Below are 20,096 nucleotides of genomic sequence, written 5' to 3' on the forward strand. Positions count from 1 at the left end.
GTTGCTTCACGCTCACCATTGCCATCCGTATATGCCCTGAAGCATATTAAAGAGAGAGGGAGGCAGAGGCAAAGACAATGGACACCTCACAAAACGCACTCGGAGTAAATGCTACAGCAAGCAGAGCGGAAAACCCACACCCTGGAATCTGCGGCCACAGCACCTCTAGTACTCCTAGAAAACAACAGCAGATACACACCGAAGCTGGATCTGATTCTCGGACTCAGACTCAGACTCAGACTCAAGACGTCATCCGTAGTGGTGACCGCACCGCCACAAAACTTATCAGCGGCCGCGCCACACTCACGCCCACGCCACAACGCTATGATTTGCGCGAGCCAAGAGCATCTCAAGGCTCGTTTTCAACACCATCGCGTCGTCGTCGCACAGCTTCTCAGCAGCACCTCCAGCGCCTCTCGACACCCACCAAGACGAGCGGCAGCGGCGCAGCGGCAATTCGCACGGGCTCTCCGCTCAGCTACAGCATCGGCCACTAGAAGCGCGATTCTTTGCAGCAGCAGCGGCAGAATTACCCCAGCAGGGCAGATAATAATACTAGCAGCAGCAGCAATTACACCCGCAACCGCAACCGCAACAACAACAGCAGCCCGTTCGCAATGGCCAGTGGGGGGAAATGGCGCGAGGAGCAGATCCTCATCATCTGCCCCGGCAGCAGAACCACTATGGCCCAGCTGGGCTGTGGCGAGCTGTCACCTCCGGCTCATCGCATCCCCACGAGGATGTTCAGGGACGACGAGGACCCGCAGCAGTGGCGGCCGTATTACACGTACAAGCGCACCAAGATGATTGACGGCGTGGAGCAGGAGGAGTGGGTGGAGGATGTGGACGAGGACAAGGGCGCCGTATGGCCAATTGAGGGTATGTCAGAAGCAGGTGGAGGAGGACGAAGTTTGAATATAAGCCTGAAGAGAGAACCCATGGGCTAATGCTTTGCAGGTGGCCGCATCGTCCAGATGGACGCCTTCCTCGCCTTCCTCGATCACGTCCACGGCCTACTCACCACCACATATCACAACACTCCCATCATGCTCATGGCATCCCCTCAATGGACGCGGCCCGACTGCGAGATCATTGCGCGGTACATCTTCGAGAAGACAAAGACGCCTGCGCTCTGCTTGATCCACAGCGGCATCGCCACCCAGTACGGCCTCAAGTGGCCCAACATGACCGTCATCGACATTGGCTACGAAAAGGTCGACGTCACGGCCATCCACGACGGGCGCGTCATCAACCACATGGACCTGGGCAGCCCGCAGCCCGACCGACACATTAGCGGAGGAGAGGTCTTTACGCAGAAACTTCAGCAGCTGCTGCAGAGCAAGGGCTTCAACCACGACATGGCGGAGCAGCTGAAGAAGAGCGGCATCTGCGAGGTGCTGCCCTACGCCCCGACTCGGAAGGGCCTCGTTGAGCTTCCCGTCGAGGCTCCCTCCAACGCATCACAGTCCCAGTCGCGCACAGCAACCCAAGGTGGCACAACAACAGAACAAGGTGCTGACTCAACCGCAGAGATACCGCGGATCAACGAGCCGTCGGATGTCACCATGGAGGATAACGATGGCCTCGACACCAACGTTGATGAAGATGGCGTCCTGGATGTGGCTAGCATTGTCACCAGCGGCCAGACCAAGGAATTTCTCGCTAAGAAAGAGAAGGAAAAGGAAAAGGGCAAGCCTGGGCGTAAATCCAACAAGGAGAAGGAGGCTGAGGCGGCAGCTCAAGCAAGACCCGTGCGGCAGCCCAACTCCAAGAAGATGCGCAACACCTTCTCGTACGAAGAGATTGTCATGGAGGAGGTTCCCAAAGAGGTGCCGGCGCCTGCACCCGCACCCGCGCCTGCACCAGCGCCAGAATCCGTATCTATGCCTATCCATATGCAGGGCGTGGAGAGCAGCACCGGCGGAGAGGTTCCCGCCTCAGATTCAGCACCAGAGCCGGCACAAGGATCGGAGGTTGATGCGGAGGCTAAGCCCCCCGCCACTGTAGGGACCGACGCCGTACCAACTTCAGAACCCCTTGTTAAGTTCGAGGAGGAATCAAAGGTCAATGGCAATGGCACTGAAAATGGTGTGGACTCCAAGCCGGCAGAGGTCGTCAACGGCGACCAAACCAACGCCGATACGGACAATGCCGAACCCCCTGAGCTCCGGCCCAAGCGTATCCGCCGCGACATCGAAGTCGGCCTGGAGCGCTTCCTCTTCGCCGACCGCAATGAAATCGACCGCATCGCCAGCACCATCTACCGCACCATCCAGGGCGTCGAGGACATGTACATGCGCCCGGCCTGCTGGGACAACCTCGTCTTCGTCGGCAACGGCTCGCGGCTGCGCGGCCTCAAGGACAACATTCTGCAGACGCTCAACGCGCGCCACCTCATCTCGCCGTCCACGGCCACCATGTTCACGTCGGAGCTGCCGTCCAACGTCGCCACGCCCGCCGGCACCGGCTCGCAGACGCCCATCGGCTCCTTCAACGGAGTGCCGCACCAGCTGTCCAGCAGCGGTGTCAACCCGCTTCTCCAGGCGGCCACGACGGCGGCCACCTTTGGCATCCCCGGCAGAGACACGATCCAAGTCGCTACCGGCTCAACACCCAATGTCGGGTCCGAGGCTGCTGGACCCGCCAGTGGCCACCACTTCCACAGCCAGACGCCCACCAGCATCAAGACCATTGCCCTGCCCACGTATCTGAGCGAGTGGAGCAAGAACGGCTTCGAGGAGGCCATGTTCCTGGGCGCCCAAGTGGCTGCGAGGATAGCCTTCTGTCTGCACTCCAACATGGACGCTCAGGCCATCGAGGCGCAGAAGTCAATGAGCCTGAGCAGAGTCGACTACAAGTGAGTTTTAATTTTTTTTCTATCCAGTTTGAGGAGTTGCCTTTCAGATGTCTACATGTATTCAGGAGAAGTCACAGTAACTGACCATTTCTTTTCAACAGTGAACACGGCCCCAAGGGTATCCGAACACATTCCATGCTCAGCTAAACCAAAAGACCACCAGCTCTCGCTTGGAGTAAGGATTGATTCTAAACCGGTTCTTTTTTTCTTTCTTTTTTTTTTTTTTTTTTTAATGTGCAATTTCCCTCGTGCTTCGTTGCCTTTTTTTCGAGTAGGATAACTGCCAAAATTTCTTTCTCTCTCTTTGTTTTCTTCCTCTCTCTCAGAAATCTTTCATCTTATCTGGAGTTTTAAACGGACGGCACGGACGGCGTGTCAGATGAAATCGTGAACTGTTAAAAAGAAAAAAACCTATTGGGGGGGAGGAATGGGAGGACAGCTTCCCGCGACTTATTTTTGGGAGGGTAGAATATTATTGTCCCCAACATAAAGGAGAATGAGAGATACCATGAATGCTCAAACTTGTTAACAAAAACAATGCAAGCCTTTTTGTGATCCTGTAACTACCTAAACATGCCCTATAAAAAACCATGGAGGAATGCTACCCGCCTCCTTAAGTATTCGGAACCATCTAGATGCTCTCTTTCCTCAAGGCTTCCCTACAGCTACTTGTGTTGTTTATTACCAATTCACCTACGGACGGCCCTCGACTCAATTCACGCGCTTCCTTTCCGCCGCTTCCCAAATTCTATGGATCGCGAAGCAAAAGCTCTCCTCGCACAACAAATTACTGTCCTGCTGCTTCTGAGTCGTCAACGCGGCGGATACACTGTCGTTTTCTTCCCTGCTGGATACGTCGGACACGGCCTGTAGTTCCGTAAATGGAGGACCTGGGATGAGTAAACGCACGCCACGGCGCGGCTTCTAGCCCGCTGCGTTCCTGGCGGCAGCCTCTCGGGCCGCTTGGTGCCAGTCGGTCTTGAGCAGATAAGTATACTCGATCGATGAGACCCTGTCATCCGAGTTAGTCAAAAAGGCTCTGGCTACTGCATCATCGCTTTAGGGATGAGTTGAATGGAATGAGGATTCGACATACAAGATTAGGCCCACGCTGACACCGGCCCATAGTCCCTGCAGCTTCCAGCCGAGTCCAAAGGCCAATGCGAGTGAGATGGGCAGCGAGACGACATAGTATGAGATTAGGTTGACTGGTCCGCCTATGCTCTGCTTGCCGATACCACGGAGCAATCCGTGCGCGCCGGCGCTCATACAGTCGAAAACCTGCATGACGGCGACAACAGGCAGAATGCTGGCCACGATGGAAATAACCGTCTCATCATCCGTGAAGAGCAGCGGCAGGTGGAATCGAAGAGTGCTGTAGAGGCAAAAGTTGACGAGTCCGAGGATACAGTGCGTCACAAACGTCTGGGATACAGGTCAGTAAGGCTTGCCTTTGCTATGCTCTGCTTATTCTTATGGGGAACAACGTACCACTTTGCCAGTAACTCTGGCCGCGTCGACAAGCCCAGCGCCAATCAGGTTGGCAACGCGAGTAGACGCGGCAATCGACATGGGGAAAGGAATCTGGTACGAGATGGACGCAATCGTCGACACAACGCTCTGGGCGGCAAGATACTCGGATCCGAAGCGACTGGCCAATAGCGTCAGGATCTCGAAAGCGAGCCACTCGGCTTCAACCATGATCATCCCCGGCAGCGCCAGTCTGATCATGACCCACCAATTGTTAAGTGCTCGCTTGCTGAAGCCGCCCCAACATTCGCGGCCGTTGACAAACCGGACGTAGCAAAAGAGGAGAACCGGCAAGATGTTCTCTGTAATGGCCACGGCAATGGGCGCGCCAACGAAGCCGTACTCCAGCTTCCAGACGAGCAACCAGGTGAGGAAGACATTGAAGGGAGCGGCGAAAAGGAGAACATATGTGGTTGCCTGGAAGAGACCCTGCGACTGTGTAAAGCGCTTGCCGCACTCGAACAGGATGACACCGGGAATCGCAAAGATCATGACTCGAAGGTAGAGAGCGGCAAGTCGAGCAGACTCTGGATTGGGCACCATCCGCTGCAGGATTGGTTCCGCTCCGAAAAGCCACAGGATGATGACGGGCACGGAGAGGGTCAGCAGGAAGCATGCCATGCGCTGGCACTGCAAGCCGACAAGATGCTTGTGGCCGGATCCATAAGCCTGAGCGCAGAGGGTATCCAGACTTGTGGCCAAGCCTTGGAAAGGGGCCAAGCAGGAGATGGCTTGCGACATGTTGGCCACTAATCAAATTCATCGGGTTCAAGCGTTAGTTTCATTTCTCCTTCTGGTGTCTTCCGTTTTGAAGATTCGTTGAGAATCAGTGGTTTGACTTACATGAAATAGCTCCCAGCTCTATGGTGCCAATGCGGCCAACGGCAAAGATGCCAGCCACGTTGATCGAGTATTGGAGGAAAAAGGTCACAATCAGCGGCCCGCAGTAGGACAAGACCGTCTTGGCCTCACGCTGCCATGTCGTGCGAATCCGTCCCGATGTTATAGCCTCCTCCCACTGCTCATCCACATCATCGTCGCCCGCAGAGATGGATGGCTGTCGGCGTGTTCGTGTGCCATAGTCGTGGTCACTGTCACGGGAGAGCAGCGGCGCATCCTCTTCCTCTTCTTCATACTCGTCGACAGGGACTTTGGTGCTGAAGATCTTTCGGTACATTCGAGCGGGCAGTGACTGGCTCTTGTGGGCATGCTTCGGCGGCAGGACGTGGTTATCTCGCAGGAGACTGCGCTCAGCGTCGCGAGATTGCTTCCGCTCTAGTGGTGTCAGGATGGGCTCTTCCAGGCCGCTTGAGTTGTTGAAAGCAGGTCGAGCTGCTCCGTAGGCCACGCCGCTAGGCCGGCGATACATGAAGTGATGGCCATGCTCGGCGTCGATCTGGTCGTCGGCAGGGTCGAAATCGTCATCGGTGCACTCTGCAATGTCTTGAGCCAGCACTTGCTCCGCAAGAGGAGATCCGGAGCGGAACGAAGAGGGAAAGGCTAGGGGATCATGGCCAGACGGCCCGGGGTTACCACCGGCAGCGGGACTCATGGTGGTATAGTGGTCTCTCTCGCGTGGAGAGAGGGAGCTCGAGATGTTTGATCTACTCGCTCAAGTGTTGGGGCTCGAGAGGTCGATGGGACGCCACCATGAAAACGCCTGATGTCTCGGTTCGGCTTTCGACTTATAACAACTCTCTCTTATTCCTCCTCTTCGATCTGAATGGGGTCCCTGGATGGTGTGCCCGAGGGGGGGTTCGAGCGGAAAGACGCAGAAGCAGCGTTCTTTTCAAGAAAAAGAAAGAAAATATGATTGAAACTTTGTCGAGTCTTCGTGTTGAATCGCAAGACGATCCAATTGCTCCGAGGAGTCACAGAGAGAAAAGCTTCTTCGGCTGGTTCCGCTCTTCCAATTCGACATGCGCCAGCTGGCAGGACGAGACACCAATGGGGCGAGAAGAGAGAAAATCGAGGCTTCCGATAATCCCTTTGGGCGAAGCAGACGGCCGGAGAGGTTGTCGACAGAAGGAGGGGAGCGCGGAAGAAGTGGGCGAGAAAAGATGATGATGAAGATGAGCAAGGAAGTTGCTGCAGCACGAGTATCAGGTGCTAAGACATTATTAGTCGAGGCAATGCTGGGGCTACTGCGGATTGGTACTAGGAGGTACCTCCGGACAGCTTCAACAGGCAAGGTATAAAAAACTAGCAGATGGAGGTGGCACAAAGAGGATACAGTACCTTACGTTACTCCGTAGGCTAAGGCACGAGTACTCCATACGACCTATCAGGTAGCATCGCCATGATGCTAAAAGACACGAGGCATAACTCCCCGTGTTACCAAGGTATGGATACTAATTAATTACAGGTACTATGCCTGTATGTATAAACTGAACTGGCTGTGTTACGGAGTAACTCCCGTGCTTGCTCCGATCCGATGGCGCTCCGTGTTTCTGTCTATACGGGGCACAAGCAAAGCCAAGTTTAACGTCGAGTAACCATCTCAGCAAATGGACGAGTATCTCTTTTGACAACCTGTACTTGGTACTAACTGAGAGGTACCTTATCTATACCAGTACATGGCAGTACTTCCACAGCACATAATCAAGTCATCCATCGTGCAATCCGCGTGCTCGCCTTTACGCCATATTCCGCCATCAAGCGTGGGCAAGAAAAAAAAAAAGACCGGCCGACATTAACCCGTTCAGCCCGCGCGGCTGAACCGAGGGACGAGACATGAAGAAACAAGAAAAGAAAAAGAAAAAAAAAAATCTTTGTCGCAGCACGCGCGCCAAGGATGAACCGCCGATGGCGCTGACCCCTCCAGCATGGGCTCTAGCTTCCCTCGCTGTCTCGGGCCGGTTTAGCGGATGTTGGTGGCGTCGAGGCCGCCGTTCACCACTGAAACTAGTTTTTCTCCAGGCGATGCCACTGCCTATACTCGCTGTTCCTACTACGCCGGACAGAGTAAAGATTGGAGCCCTGTCTCTTTTGCCCCCTCCACCATCTTCATCTGCGCCTTGTCTTTGCCATGTTGATGCCGCTTTGGGTTCGCCGAGGAATGAGGGGAATCCCCGCCTGTGGCTTTGGCTGGGCTACTGAGACTCCTTCTCCAACTGGCGTATTAGCACTAGCCAAGTTAGGTCCATATCCATGTGCTCTTCAGCGGTAACCAGATGCAATCTGAGTGCGATCTACGGAGTCTTGGGAGTCCAAAAGCAGCCAAAGGATGGAGAGCGGGAGGGCGAGACGAATGAAGCCGTTGGGCAGGCTTGCGCTAGAATCCACACGTCACGCTGCCTTGCAAGGATTCCCTCCGTATATGCAGACATCTAGTAGCAAAGGCGCGCCCCGAACTTGATACTCCGATATCATAGATGATGCTTGCTGCTCTGTGCTGTGCTATGCTATATTGATGATTGAATAATCATCAGCCCATGTTCAGGAAGGATTTAGCCAGACGCCCTGCCACCAACATCTCCCTGGCTAGAGTGCTGTACAAGTATACTGCATGTACGAGTACATACAAACAACAGCCAGCAGCCTCGTGGGAAACAGAAACAGCAATATCCTTGTCGGCACATCACATCCTTCGCTCAATCGTCCACACCACCTTGGCGTCTGTGCGGCATCGCCCAACTAAAAATACAACCCCATCCTAACCTGACAGCGACGAGGTGTGGCCATTCCGTGCAACAATATTGGCCCTCTTTGCCGCCTCACCGGTCAGCCACTCTTCTATCGCCGGCGACGCCCATGCTTGTACTCCATACGCGAGGTAGCATCGGAACCCAACACCCGTCAAGCAAAGGTGTGATACAATGGCCTAAATCGCCTACTGCCAGCAAACAGCCTCTCCGGGTTCGCTGTACTCGCATCGCACCAGCACCTGCTTCGGCCTCCGAATTGCCGCCCTCCGCCTGTATCACAGTGCGATCCCACGAGTCAGCGGCCAAGCTTCAAATCTCTCTCGTCTTGTCAACTAGGCACTATTACTGGGAGAGTACGTCCACAAGAAGCCCTTCCAATCAGGCTCGGAGTGGGCCGCGGTGGCAGCCCAAGGTACCTCCCCCTTCCCGTAGGCCTGCAGCGGCATGCTGTATGGTATCCGAAGGCCAATAAGAGGCCTCTGTTCTTCTGTGAATGGCGATGCGTCTGGGGTATCTGACTGGAACGAGCTCACCATGACCCCATTTTCACAGAGCAGCCCCGGCCACACCAACACCCCAACCTCCCAGGAAGCGATTCGAACTTCCCCGGTGGAACTGGGTGCCTCGCCCCACGCCTGCTTTGACATGTTTGCCGATGTTAGCATGGCCCAGTCAATCGAATTGTTCTGGTTGAAGCGGGTGTATGTCTTGATGTGCGGGGCCGCACGGTTTCGCCCACTATCGCCGCTAATAGGCGGCTGTTCAAGAAGGCCTATACATGGCTGTTAGTCAAAAAGACGCTCTCTCTAAATTTGGGCAACTATTCCGTCATCTCATCGTCTTAACCAGCAAGGTCATTAATTTGCCGGGAGCGAAACCAAGATGAAAGAGATAAAGGCAACCACTCACCCACTCCATCTGCACTGTCGTTGGCCCAGTGATGCAGCATTGGATGTAGATAGTGCAACTGCCGGATATGCTGCGCCGATTTAATCTTGGTGTGAATCGATTGCCCGGAAGCGTATCCATCCAATGAATTCCGGATCTCGTCCGCCGTGGGGAAGACGACCTTGAAGTCTGGCTTCTTCGTATCCTGATTCCGGGACGTGGCTAGCGAGTTAAACAAAATCTTTTGCAGCCAATCGTCCTTGGCACCAAGAGTCGCAATGGAAGATATCTGAACCACAATTTGCGACTCTCCGGTTTCAACGGGTACAGTTTGTAAACATCTCTTTAACGCAGTCCAGCCCCAGGCAGGGCTACTCGTATCATACAAGTTGTACCTGCCTGGAACACTGGCAATCAGGGCTGCCCGTATGCTGGAAAAGTCGAAATTGACGAGACGATCTACAAGCTGTTTGCAAGTAACTCTATGGGAGTCATATTGCATCAAGTAGGCCAACAAATCTGCCTTGAACCTTATCCCGCTACCAAAGGGAGCTTGCTGTGCTTGCTGTAGTCTGGGATCTAGCTCCCATCTCCACGGCAGCTTGGGAGATCTCCAGACCGCGTTGGTCATGTTGGTCCAGTCTTTTGGGATCATGTTTGCTGTGTGAATCACGATTTGTGCGGTGTTATCAGAGTGAAATAGTATCATCATCTTGGAGTGGTGCGTTCCAAACATCTCGGGCATGGGCGCGCAGTGCAGATGTACGTTGGGATGTTGCAATGCATGCTCCTATATCAAAGCAAGGACGCAAGACAATCTCAGCTTCATTTCCATCATATATTGCTTCCAGAGACGGACAGAAATAAGAAGAATAGAAAAGCGAAGAAAATGGGCACCCTGCCAAGTGTACATCTACAACCAATGGAGAAGATGACCACTTACCGAAAGTATAACACGGTTCAAATCGTTTCTTTTCCAGAATCCGTGAACCACGTGCAATTGAACTGAATCTCTGACGTTCTTGTCAAAGGCATTCATCACGAAGGGAATGTCGTGGAGATAGTTGAACTGCCAGCACTCGGTGATGGAAGGATCGCCTAGGATATCCCCTAGAGCAACTGTATCCTTATTCAATTCTTCTGGGACATCTCGAATTCGAGTGAGCTGCCATGGCGACTTCTGCACATTCACTTGACGAAACCTTTTGCGCGGAGGGCTAATGGGTCGCGAGAGAGATGCCAGAGTTCCGAATTCATCGCCCTCGTCAACATTGAGCTGGCGCTTGCGCGAGGAGTCCATGATCCTAGGGTAAGACTGCCAAAACCGACATTGATTTAGTAAAGCTTTGTTTCCTTGGTAGCAGAGGGAGAAAATCGAATCAACTGTGCGAATGCGAAGATGACGATGCATGAAAAACAGAAAAAAAGAAAAGGGAAGTGAGATGAAAATGAGATGAAAATGAGAAGAAAAGGGGAAGAAAAGGGCTGTCTGAAGCCACTGTTGTGGTTGCAGTTTCAATGCATCTCCCCTTCGCTCCTGCTGTACCTTGATAGGTGTACATGTCGCATGTACCAGGCAACAACCGTGCACCTGCAGCTTGGCAAGGGCCAATCAACAGACGCTGTCAAGCCACACCACGCGCCTCACTGTGGCGCTAATTTCTTGCAAACGCAACCACTTCGTTTCATGCTCCGTATTTCCAATCTCCCTTTATCTACTCCTCCAGTATTGCTACTGCTTAGTAGTCCTGGTATATGTAACAACCTGGCTACTCTATCGTCCACCTCGAGGGCCCGCACTTGAGCCTCCACCTGGTCATCATCGCTGAACACGAGCTCTCCAGGCATCGCTTGGGCTGCTCTGTCACCAGACAGCGTCCAGTCTCGCGAATGGATCAGCTCTGAACATCGTCTCCGTACCCATTGCGTTGCTCTTCGCAATTCGACCCTTTTGCTCGCAGAGCTGTCCGAGATTACATCGCAGCCCCAATTCGTTGATTCTCAGCATCGCTTTGCTCTCCTCCCGTCTATAATCGCCCTCCTCCAGCGCCTTCAAGGTCGCTCGAGAGTCAGCCCACCATGCGGCTGACACCTTTTACTCTGCTTTCTGGCCTTGCTGCCTTTGGCCTGTTTGGATCTTCGGCAGCGGCAGATGACGACGAGCCAACCGCTCCCGCAAACACATATTTCGACTCTGTTGCGGTGCCTCCGTTAATAGAGCTGACGCCAGACAACTTCAAGAAGGAGGTCGGCAAGAGCAAGTGGTTTCTTGTGAAGCATTACAGGTACGGTAGCCGTCCACCCTCTCATATCGCTGTCGCCGAATTGGAGCTGAGATGTAACCTGTACCTAGTCCTTACTGCCACCATTGCATTAAATACGCTCCGACTTTCCAGACAACATACGAGTTCTACTATACGTCCAAGGCCGAGGGCGCTGGCGAGGCAACCTTTACCGACTTGTACGATTTCAAATTTGGCGCAGTCAATTGCATCGCCTTTAGCGACCTTTGCGTTGAGAATGGTGTTAAGTTATACCCCACCACAACACTATATGAGAATGGCAAGGAGGTCCAAAGCGTGGCTGGTGGTCAAAACATGACCTTCCTCTCAGGTCTTGTTGAAGAAGCTTTGGAGAAAACAAAGCCTGGATCTCGACCCAAGACTCTTGCATTGCCTCAACCAGGTGACAAAGAGCGCCCAAAGCCTGAGCCAAAACGGGAGGATGACAAGGAGACAACACCCAAGAGCGAAACCGACGGGAAGAGGCTGGAGGCAGCACCCAAGGGGGATGCTGATGGCAAGAAACTGGAGAAGAAGCCCAAGAAGCCAGTCGTTACGCCAAACGAAGATGGCGTGTCAGTGGCACTGACGGCTGAAAACTTCCAGCGCCTAGTGACAATGACCCAGGACCCCTGGTTTATCAAGTTCTACGCGCCTTGGTGCCCTCATTGCCAAGACATGGCACCAACGTGGGAGCAGCTGGCCAAGACCATGAAGGGCAAGCTCAACATCGGAGAAGTCAACTGTGACAAGGAGTCGCGATTGTGCAAGGATGTCGGTGCTCGAGCATTCCCCACCATTCTGTTCTTCAAGGGTGGTGAGCGCTCTGAGTACGAGGGCCTCCGAGGACTTGGCGACTTTATTCAATACGCCGAGAAGGCTGTCGATCTTGCCAGCGGTGTTCCCGATGTGGATCTGGCATCATTCAAAGCTATCGAGCAGAAGGAAGATGTCATTTTTGTCTACTTTTATGATCACGCTACTACATCGGAAGACTTCAAGGCCCTTGAGAGACTTCCCCTCAGCCTCATCGGACATGCCAAGCTTGTCAAGACCAAGGATCCCGCCATGTACGATCGCTTCAAGATCACTACTTGGCCGAGGTTCATGGTCTCGAGAGAGGGTCGTCCTACCTACTTCCCTCCCCTCACTCCCAACGCAATGAGAGATACCAATCAAGTTCTGGACTGGATGAGATCGGTCTGGCTCCCCCTAGTCCCTGAATTGCTGGTAACAAACGCGCGCCAGATCATGGACAACAAGGTTGTTGTGCTGGGTGTCTTGAACCGAGATGATCAGGAATCTTTCCAGGGTGCGCTCCGAGAGATGAAGAGCGCAGCCAACGAGTGGATGGACAGACAGATCCAAGAGTTCCAACTGGAGAGGAAGAAGCTGCGAGATGCGAAGCAGATGAGGATTGAAGAAGCCGAGGACCGGGACGACCAGCGGGCTCTGCGAGCCGCCAAGGCTATTCATGTCGATATGACCAACTCTGGACGTAGGGAAGTGGCCTTTGCGTGGGTTGACGGCGTCTCTTGGCAGCGCTGGATCCGGACCACCTACGGCATTGACGTCAAGGATGGAGAAAGAGTCATTATCAACGACCAAGATGTAAGCCCCCAAGCGCCCCTTTTATTGTATAGGCCCTCTTTGCACTTTGAAAACCGATAACTAACCAACCCACGCGAGCAGAACCGAAAGTACTGGGACACTACCGTGACCGGCAACTACATTCTTGTCAGCCGCACGTCCATCCTGGAGACTCTAGACAAGGTCGTCTATAACCCACAGGCCCTCAAGCCCAAGCTCACCATCTCCTCCTTTGAAAAGGTCTTCTTTGATATCCGCCTCTCCTTCACCGAGCACCCCTACCTGTCCTTTGGCTGCATCGTTAGCATCGCCTTTGGAGTCTTCTCCTGGCTGCGTGGCCGCTCTCGTCGTGGACGCGGTCACTTCCGGCTGGAGGATTCAATCAGCATCAGGGACTTTAAGGAGGGGTTCCTTGGTGGTTCTAATGGCAACACCAAGGCCGACTGAGCGTAAATCATGTACGGAAAAAGCACGGCGATATCAGCAGAATCTATCTTTTTCTATTTGGAGTTATCGGGAGGTGGGGGTTTATGGGTTTGGCAAAAGGGTCAAAGAGGAGAGGGTACACGGAGCTTTTGATGAATCTTGACGAGAGGGGGCTGGCGGCGAGGAAATCATGCACTGGTTTATGACTCTGGCGAAGGGCAGTTGGTTTTGAAGACTGCGGTAATGAGAGAGACACCAATACTCGTCGTGGCTCTGGTGGACGTGGGCAGGCAGGCTTCCCATTTCCCTCTTCCCCTCCCTCTGTGTATGTGTGTGTATGTCTTGTGGTTTTGGCAGTGTGCTTGCATATGCTCTTTGTCTGCTCTACATATCATTTTTTTAACTAATGGTTTTTAAATTTGTCGTTACTACCTTTGTAATGTAAATGGCCCATCAGATGTTCATGCAGCTATGAGACCCTCCCGCAGCTAACCTTGGCCAATACCGTTAATCGAGTCTAAGTGTACAATTCATCCGTGAGGCCATTCAGCGTCAGGCCCTCCTCGGCAATATCCTTGACGTCGATGAGGAACTGAAGAGGCATGTTGACGAGGTTTCCACGAACGCGGCCCAGCCACTCCTTCAACTCCCGCACGCCGCCGGGGAACTCTTCGGGAACAGCGTGTCCATAGGGAACCTTGCCCTGCTCTCCATCCTTGGGCTTCTTGTCGTCTCCCTTGGCGGTAGGGATGATGAAGTGCTTTGAGAAGAACTCGTCGTAGTCCTCCCAGGTGCGCACGCGGTCATCAGGAACGGGGTGGAAAGCCCGGCTGAACACCTCGGTGTTTGTCCTTGCGACGTCTTCCCACAGATTCAAGAAGTCGGGGCTCAGAGGATCCTCCACAAGCCGGTCGGCAGATGAGCCCCAGTCGTAGTCGTTGGGTGCGTCGGTAACCGGCAGCCAGTTCTGGGTTGGCTGATCCCATCGCTGGTCAGGAATCAGGCCGAGATGCTTGCGGAAGATTTGTCTGCGGAGAGAGGCGGCAAATTCGCTGGCCGCATACTGCTCGCCGTTCATGTAAGAATCGAGAGTGGTTGGGCCCTCAATCACCACTGCAATCTCAGAGTCGTGGGTTCCCAGCTGCGAGCGGTCGTTCAAGTTGGCGGAGCCGCAGATGACGAGGCGGTCATCAGCAATGAGGAGTTTTGTATGGATATAGAGCTGCTCGCTGACAAAGGCGTTGAACTCGTCTTGGGGCGCGCCGTTCCATGAGATTTCGGCAATGTTGGGGCCGTGTTTCATGTATGCAGAGCTCACTGTATCCAGAGTGTCGTCCTGGACGGACTGGGCTTGGCGTTGATACCTACCGTAGGAATCCTCATTGCCCCGACCGTAGCGATCCTCGTCACGTCGGTCATAGCGATCCTCATCACCTCTGCCGTAGCGATCCTCATCACCTCTACCGTAGCGATCCTCGTCACGACCGTAACGATCATCACGACCGTAGTTATCTTCATCACGACCGTAGCGACCTTCATCACGGCCGTAACGCTCCTCACGGCCATAGCGGTCCTCATCACCTCTGCCGTAGCGATCTTCATCACGGCCATAGCGACCTTCATCACGACCGTAACGATCATCACGGCCGTAGCTATCTTCATCACGGCCGTAGCGACCTTCATCACGGCCGTAGCGACCTTCATCACGGCCGTAACGCTCCTCGTTGACATAGTCGTCGTGGGATCTTCGCGCGTCCTCATACGAGACGCCGGAGCGGTATTCCGCCTGCTGCAGAGTGCTGGATGTGTTGATACGATCATAGTTTCGAAGGTTATAGAAGCCAATGTACTCCCTAGGGTTATCGATACCGGCGGCAACAAGCTTCTGAATAATGCTGTGTCCGCCCCTGCTAATGGAGTTGTATTGGAATTCCATAATAGCTCTTGTTCCGAGGGCTTCCTTGGACTTCAAGTCTCCAGCAAAAGCCGGGACGGCGGGCATCAATACCCACACCTTGAACGGCTGGCCCTCCTCATATGCTCGAACTATGCGGTCAACAATGGCTGCTCCAATCTTGTTGGCGACAGGGAGCTGTTCGTCGCTCGTGGCCGTAATGAAAAACTTGATAGAACAGTCAACAATTGCTTCACACTAGCAAGTTCTTTTGAATGCTTGGAGTTGTATGTACCTGATTCTCGATGTAGACAAAGTGCTTGGCGTTCGTTATAGCACTGACGTATGCATTTGCGATCGAATGCTCTGTAGCGTGGCCAGATGACCACTTGCAGCAGCTAGAATGAAGTTTTAGTGAGTTTAAATCCTTACAAATTGTTAGTAGATTCCCTCTTACCTTCGTGTAAGCTGAATGCGAGTGTCTGCACGACCGGAGCGCCGATCGTAGGAGCGATCGTCATCATATTCAGAACGATGGGAACGATGGGAATGATGGGATCGGTGACCTTCAGAAAAACCAAGGTTTCCCATTTCGTCAGCGAGAGAGTCAGTGAAGCGGCTGAGCATACCGCCGCCGCCGCTTCGCTCTTCGTACTCTTGCTCTTCGGAACCCTCTTGTTCATATCCTCGCTGCGATGAACCGTAATCCCCGGGCATGCTGAGTCTTACATACTTTCCGGGGTCCTTGTCGTTATACTTTGCGTCGAACATGAAGTTCCTTATCCTGTTAGCTAGGGGAGGCGTAAAGAAGTTTGGGGATTGTCTCTCACCATCTATCGACAAAGTGAGAAACAAGGTCAGACACGATCGGACCGTTCATAGACAAGGCGACATCTGACCAGCCCATTCTTGAGCTCTTGGTTCGATCAACTATGCATATGATTAGCGCCTTGAGATTCTGGCTCTAGAAACGAAGGGTAGCCTCACGCTGATTCTGATCCCAGTTGCCAACATCAGCAAAGTCGAAAATTCGAGCATTGTTGTAGTCCTGACCGGGGAAGATGATGTTGTCCACATTTCCAGGGTGAGCGTCTGCAATTGGATGGGCTGCATTTTTGTGTTAGCTGGATACTTCCACCATATTACAGCACCAATACCCACAGTTGGTATCCCATCGTCCGAAACCTATGTTGAGATAGTTAGCCATTCGATACTCTTGAAATGGCGGGATGAATCAGAGAGAAGCCATACACATATCAAGACCACCCATGAAAACGAGATTGCGGTCGACAACAAGGAGCTTTTCATGATGGGCCCAGTAGAGAACAACGTCGTCTGCCGCACCATAAATGGCCTTTAGAGTGTCTTTGGACATGGTTGCCAAGTTGAAGTTTGTCAAATTCTTGAACGAATTACCAATCTCCGAAGCGATGTCGTATCCAGCTGGGGCGTGGTCAGGATGGCGGAAAACGCTGATGTTAGGGTGCAGCTTCTCGAGGGCATGCTTTGTGTGCTACAAGTATCCCGAATGAGTTATGCGAAGATTTTAAAAAGTTATGTGAGAAGACACATGGCGATTCAAGTGACATACCGCAGAATTAAGCGTGAGGGCTGCTTCGACCTCCTTGTACACAATGACATGAACCTTGACTCCACGCTCGGCAGCAGCTTGAAGCATAACGTCAAGGCGATACTGCTGGTTGCGAGAAGGAGGCCGACGTAGGTAGAGCTCAGGGCTCAGCCACCAATCGAGAATGTATATGCTCTCCTGCGCCCCTGTACGGAGAGGTGTTATTGACATTGCATTTGAATGAGACACCTTGTCAAAGATGGACAGAACTTACTCTGAAGGGCCTCAGACACTGCCCAAAAGTAGGAGCAGCCATCGACGAACCACTTGATGTTTCCCGAAGAAGGGGCCGCAAAGGACTGGTATCTGTTGGCAGCGTGCTCCGCAGGGTGATGCTCATCGCATTGATAGCCCGAGTGCGAATGAGAGTGCTTTTCATCATTCTGTTCGCCCCCGAAAAAGGCCTCGACCTTGCCGAAGAGACCCATGATGCGGCTTTATGGACTACGACAGCCCGGGCGAATCGGGTGCCAACAAAGGGGAAGCTGTTTTAGAGGTGTGTGGGGATGAGACCAGCCGTACAGTACAGTACAGGTCTTGCAGACAGCACTAGAGGGAGAGTGAGTAGAGGACGCAAAAGGAGTTACGGGTGTATGAAGCGTACAGGTTGCTTTAATAGGAGGCGGAATCACGAATGACTGTTGAGAGTTTATGCGTGATGGCACAGGGTTGACAAAGAGGTCGATGAGGGGTGGCCCGGAGCTGCCAGAAATCCAGGGTGCAACCCAGCCATGTCGCGTGTTCGTCAGAGGACTGCATCGTATCACAAGTGGCCGGCAGCCAGACAGAGCCCCGTTTCTAGTGGATCGAAGCACAATGCACGCACAGCCACTGACCGTCGGTTTGTGAGGCCGCTGGTGCTGATTGCTGCTTTGTCCAAAAGGAGACAGGACGCGAGTTGATCAGTTACTAGCAGTATCCCGGCACAGTGTCGTGAAGAGCATTGGTGAGCTGATTGGCCAGCAGCTTGGAGAGAGCACCCAATCCTGCTCTATAGAGCTATAAATTTCGAAGGGCTCTTTCAAAGACTTTGGGGAGCGTGAGACCACCCCACTAACAATCTGAGCTGGAGCTTATGCGGGGTCGGGATGGATGTAGCGAATCCTTGACCGTTGTCGTCACTTCAGGTTGTTTGCTTCAACTATAGCCAGCCAGCGTCCCTAGAGCGACAGCGTCAGTATCGACCGGGCATGAAGAAGTGACGGAGTAGAAGCAAACCTGCGCAACAATCTTTTAAACAAAAGAAATACGGAGTGATCTGTACGTGAAACAGCAGTCTGCTCTGGGAGTTTGCCCAACAGCGCTGGAAACACTTGGCGGGATCCTTTGCTGTACCGTCGCTCAGTATTCGCGATGCAGCAACAGCTGGTAGATTGTCGTCGTACCTGCAACGGCGTTGGCGTCGCTGTCGATGGCTTCACAGTTCTGGTAACTTGACAGGGATGATACAGAACGTACTGTCATATGCAACGATGAAGCCGATCGTTGCATTTCGTGTCTTGTGAACAGAGGCAGACGGTGCCACGTAACATATGAATGATGAGAGGATCGAGATGGAGAATAGAAGGTGGTCCAATACCAGGAGCAGACTGCCTGCCTCTAAAGCACGCATGGCATGTCCCTAAGGCGATGGAAGATTCCTTCTCGCTCGACAAATTGATGACTGTATTTTGTATTCTAAAGTCGTGGGTTAGTTTCAAGCGTTCTGAACTCTAGGTAGCGTGAAGAAATGGTGCAAAAGAATATCTCTCGTCCCCTCTATAAAGTGCAAGAGGGCTAATGACAAAAAAGAAATATAGCAACGGGCAACAAACGCACAGATGATGTCGACGGATACATACCTTGGTGTCTTGATTTGCAGGCAGCAATGCCTGACTGAACAGTTTTGGGTCATGAACTGGACCATGGAAGTTGAGAGGATTAGTTTGGTTTCAGGCCGCTGTGCCTGACAGAACAGTTTTGAAGTCTTGAGCCGGACTATGGAAGTTGAGAGGATTAGTATGATGCAGGCCGCTGTGCCTGCCAGAACAGTTTTGGGTCATGAGCCGGACCATGGAGGTTGTGGAAAATGGGAATTTGCGGAAACAGGTCGTTGTGCCAAGCCGAACAGTTTCAAGATTGTAAACAAGATTGTAGAAGATGAGGTGAATTGCAGAAATGTAGGCCGCTAGGCCTGAACGAACACTATTGTGCCCTGAACGGGCCCATGAAGGTTGAGGTGAATGGGAGATGTTGAGGTTGAGGCAGTGGAAGAGCTGACCTACGGAAAATGTAGGTACTCGTGGCATGGGACGAAGGTGGAAGAGGGCCTGCCACAGCGGTCAGCCAAAGAACCTTGAAAGCACCTACTAATCTGCCTACTAGGCATACCTATTAGGTGCTATCGGTGGTATCAGGAGGTAGTTATAGTAACTAACAATTGTTTAATATATATCCTGCTCCTGATAAATAATTTATATCCCAGAAAATATTATCCCTGCTGTTTGAGAGCATATATTATAGAAATACAGGATATATTAGTACTATACATAAAGTATAAATTGTAAACCAATGCAGAATTATAGAAAAGTCGCCGTTTGTCTATGTCGACCTTGTTTGTCATTAGATTTTGACAATATGAGGTACCACAACTACTTCTAGTAGGTATTTTGGACTGGCACCTCAACACATGTACTGAAATTAATCCATTAGCATTGGCATTACTCCCAACCCTTCCTCTTCTTGGCTGCCCCCTGGTCTGTAAATGATGGTCTGGGAGCAACAGTCTCCTGCTCGATTTCTGAATGGGTGACTCGTTCGGCCGGGAGCGAAACATCCTTGGCATCTGACTGCATGAGATGGTGACTTTTCAGGCTCTTTGACAGCCCGGTGGCTAGAAACGGTGGGCCATCCAAGTCCAGCTCATCGGGCAGCTGGTCAATAGCAGAACATATCTTCTTGAAATGTGACGGCATCCACAAGTCATATACGTTCTTTGCGAACTGGTATGACGCCCACTTTTCCCTACCATCTAAATCTGTAAAGTCAAACACACGGATTGGATGACGAGAGTACTTGGTATCGTCACCGTCAATCACTGGATAGTGGCCGTAAATTCGTACAGACTGGTGATCGTGTGAGAAAGAGTAGGCTAAAATCTGCCGATGGACCTCGCTTTCTCGCTTTAGAGCACGAAAGAGCTCAGTGACACCCCGTACTGCAAAGGTCATACTGTGGGCGTTCTGGCGATCTGCCACATCTAGTGCTGTAGTCTCGCACTTCACCTCACAGGTTAAGAATGGGAAGTACATATAGTATGTAGCCATGAAGAAGGATTGATCATCAGTCAAGAAGTCACCAATGAATGGTGAGA

General features: G+C 52.5%; 6 protein-coding genes across 6 annotated transcripts; 3 read left to right on the top strand and 3 right to left on the bottom strand.

Moving 5' to 3' along the window:
- Positions 1-77: 77 nt before the first annotated feature.
- On the top strand, positions 78-497 carry TRIVIDRAFT_60741 (uncharacterized protein; the record flags this gene model as incomplete). Its single annotated transcript, XM_014101146.1, has 1 exon — positions 78-497. The coding sequence occupies one exon, from the start codon at positions 78-80 to the stop codon at positions 495-497; it is 420 nt and encodes a 139-aa protein (XP_013956621.1).
- On the top strand, positions 382-3,387 carry TRIVIDRAFT_179754 (uncharacterized protein; the record flags this gene model as incomplete). Its single annotated transcript, XM_014101147.1, has 4 exons — positions 382-879; positions 958-2,003; positions 2,166-2,857; positions 2,959-3,387. The coding sequence occupies 4 exons, from the start codon at positions 618-620 to the stop codon at positions 3,002-3,004; spliced, it is 2,046 nt and encodes a 681-aa protein (XP_013956622.1).
- TRIVIDRAFT_179757 (uncharacterized protein) lies at positions 3,385-10,222 on the bottom strand (the record flags this gene model as incomplete). Its single annotated transcript, XM_014101148.1, has 8 exons — positions 3,385-3,869; positions 3,954-4,282; positions 4,349-5,136; positions 5,231-5,955; positions 7,902-7,955; positions 8,560-8,806; positions 8,944-9,712; positions 9,866-10,222. 8 exons carry the CDS (start codon positions 10,220-10,222, stop codon positions 3,782-3,784), a joined length of 3,357 nt encoding a protein of 1,118 aa, XP_013956623.1.
- Positions 10,223-11,001: 779 nt separating this feature from the next.
- On the top strand, positions 11,002-13,241 carry TRIVIDRAFT_28102 (uncharacterized protein; the record flags this gene model as incomplete). Its single annotated transcript, XM_014101901.1, has 3 exons — positions 11,002-11,207; positions 11,276-12,815; positions 12,897-13,241. 3 exons carry the CDS (start codon positions 11,002-11,004, stop codon positions 13,239-13,241), a joined length of 2,091 nt encoding a protein of 696 aa, XP_013957376.1.
- Positions 13,242-13,583: 342 nt separating this feature from the next.
- Positions 13,584-17,370, bottom strand: TRIVIDRAFT_81710 (uncharacterized protein; the record flags this gene model as incomplete). Its single annotated transcript, XM_014101149.1, has 10 exons — positions 13,584-14,570; positions 14,865-15,342; positions 15,410-15,512; positions 15,945-16,044; positions 16,102-16,221; positions 16,276-16,299; positions 16,366-16,627; positions 16,706-16,890; positions 16,959-17,293; positions 17,349-17,370. The coding sequence occupies 9 exons, from the start codon at positions 17,170-17,172 to the stop codon at positions 13,738-13,740; spliced, it is 2,319 nt and encodes a 772-aa protein (XP_013956624.1).
- Positions 17,371-19,240: 1,870 nt separating this feature from the next.
- Positions 19,241-20,049, bottom strand: TRIVIDRAFT_191200 (uncharacterized protein; the record flags this gene model as incomplete). The annotated part of the gene is made up of 2 exons (XM_014101150.1): positions 19,241-19,266; positions 19,590-20,049. 2 exons carry the CDS (start codon positions 20,047-20,049, stop codon positions 19,241-19,243), a joined length of 486 nt encoding a protein of 161 aa, XP_013956625.1.
- Between the last annotated feature and the right edge of the window lie 47 nt (positions 20,050-20,096).

Source organism: Trichoderma virens, assembly GCF_000170995.1.
Source record: "Trichoderma virens Gv29-8 chromosome Unknown TRIVIscaffold_6, whole genome shotgun sequence".
Taxonomy (NCBI): Eukaryota; Fungi; Ascomycota; class Sordariomycetes; order Hypocreales; family Hypocreaceae; genus Trichoderma; species Trichoderma virens.